Genomic DNA, 1466 nt, shown 5'->3' on the forward strand with positions numbered 1-1466 from the left:
TTCGGGCCGCCCTGGTGCCGCCCCACCCGCAGCCTCTTCCACCTCAACCTCTACGCCAGCATCGGCTTCCTCAGCTGCATCAGCATCCACCGCTACCTGGGCATCGTGCACCCGCTGAAGGCACGGGGCAGGTGCCGGGGTGCCGCCTCCTCCGTGTGGCTCAGCGTGGCAGTGTGGCTCTGGGTCATCGCACAGATAGCTCCCGACCTCGCCTTCAGCAAGGCAGACGGCAACAGGACGCAGTGCCACGACACGACGGGACAGGAGCACCTGGATGTTTACTTGCCCTACACCTTTGCTGTCACCGTGACGGGCTTTGTCATCCCGTTCCTCATCATCATCGGCTGCTACTGCCACGTGGTGTTCGTGCTCTGCAGGAATGACAGCGTGGACGCCAGCCTCAGGAGGAGAAGCATTGGGCTGGTGATCCTCGTCATGGTTCTCTTTTCCATCTGCTTCCTCCCCTACCACATCTTCAGAAACCTCAACTTGTTTTTTCGTTGGCGGCCACAAGGGTCCTGCACACAGGCTTCAAAGGATGTCTACGTTTCCTACCAGGTGACTCGGGGCCTGGCCAGCCTCAACAGTGCCCTCAACCCCCTGCTCTACGTGATCACCAGCAAAGACTGGAGGTCACGAGTGAGAAGCATCAGCCAAAGTGCCAGGCAGTGTCTGAGGCCACCCTTCCGGAGCAAAACCCCTGGCCAGGCAGCTGAGAAGAAGAGGAACAACATTCTTTGTAAAGGGGAGGCTTCTAACGAGCTCTGAGGGACCTGACATCCCCCTGCTTGTGCCGCATCAGCTTGCGCTTGGCACCTCCCTGGGGGCAGCCCCCACCTCGACACCTGCTTTGCAGAGATGGTGACAGCAGCATCACGGGCTCTGTGCACACAAGGGACAGGCAGGACTGTCAGCATCTGAGAGAAAAATGGGACCAGATTTCAGAAGCAAAACTACTCAACCCGACTATTCTGCCTATGGAAAGAGATGATCACGTTTGCTCCAGTCCAAAGTATTTCCCTCCAGCCTCTGCTGCAGCAGGCTGAGCTGGTTAACATCCCCTTGCTTCCCAGCTCCTGTGTGACTGAGGGATGGAGGGAGTGACACCTTGTCCCTCCACTGTATCCTCTCTACTGTACATGGGTTTGAGACAGCATTCCCTCTTTCACCTAAGGAGAGGGCAAATTTTTGCAGTGGAGGAAGAGCTTTGGAAATGGAAATATTCATTAAAAAATCAGGTTTTAAGTACATTACTAAGCTGTGCCAGTTCCTGGGTGATTGAGCTGTTTCAGGATCTGTGGGATCCTCTACTGCCCACCTCCTTTGCAGAAGAAAAAGACATTTTTGGCATCACTCCCTCTCTTTTGGAAGAGCACATAGCAGAACTAACAAATGGGCATTTTAAAGTTTTTGGTTGGGCTTTTATTCTGGAAGGTGAATGACAGCAGCAGACAGAACTCCTGCTT

The 1466-nt window shown here is 54.6% G+C and overlaps 1 protein-coding gene across 1 annotated transcript; it reads left to right on the plus strand.

Moving 5' to 3' along the window:
• Positions 1 to 768, plus strand: LOC102045067 (P2Y purinoceptor 1-like; the record flags this gene model as incomplete). Its single annotated transcript, XM_014307512.1, has 1 exon — positions 1 to 768. A coding segment is annotated over one exon (768 nt), but the record flags the coding sequence as incomplete, so codon positions are not given.
• Between the last annotated feature and the right edge of the window lie 698 nt (positions 769 to 1466).

This window comes from Geospiza fortis, unplaced genomic scaffold (genome assembly GCF_000277835.1).
Source record: "Geospiza fortis unplaced genomic scaffold, GeoFor_1.0 scaffold188, whole genome shotgun sequence".
NCBI lineage: Eukaryota > Metazoa > Chordata > Aves > Passeriformes > Thraupidae > Geospiza > Geospiza fortis.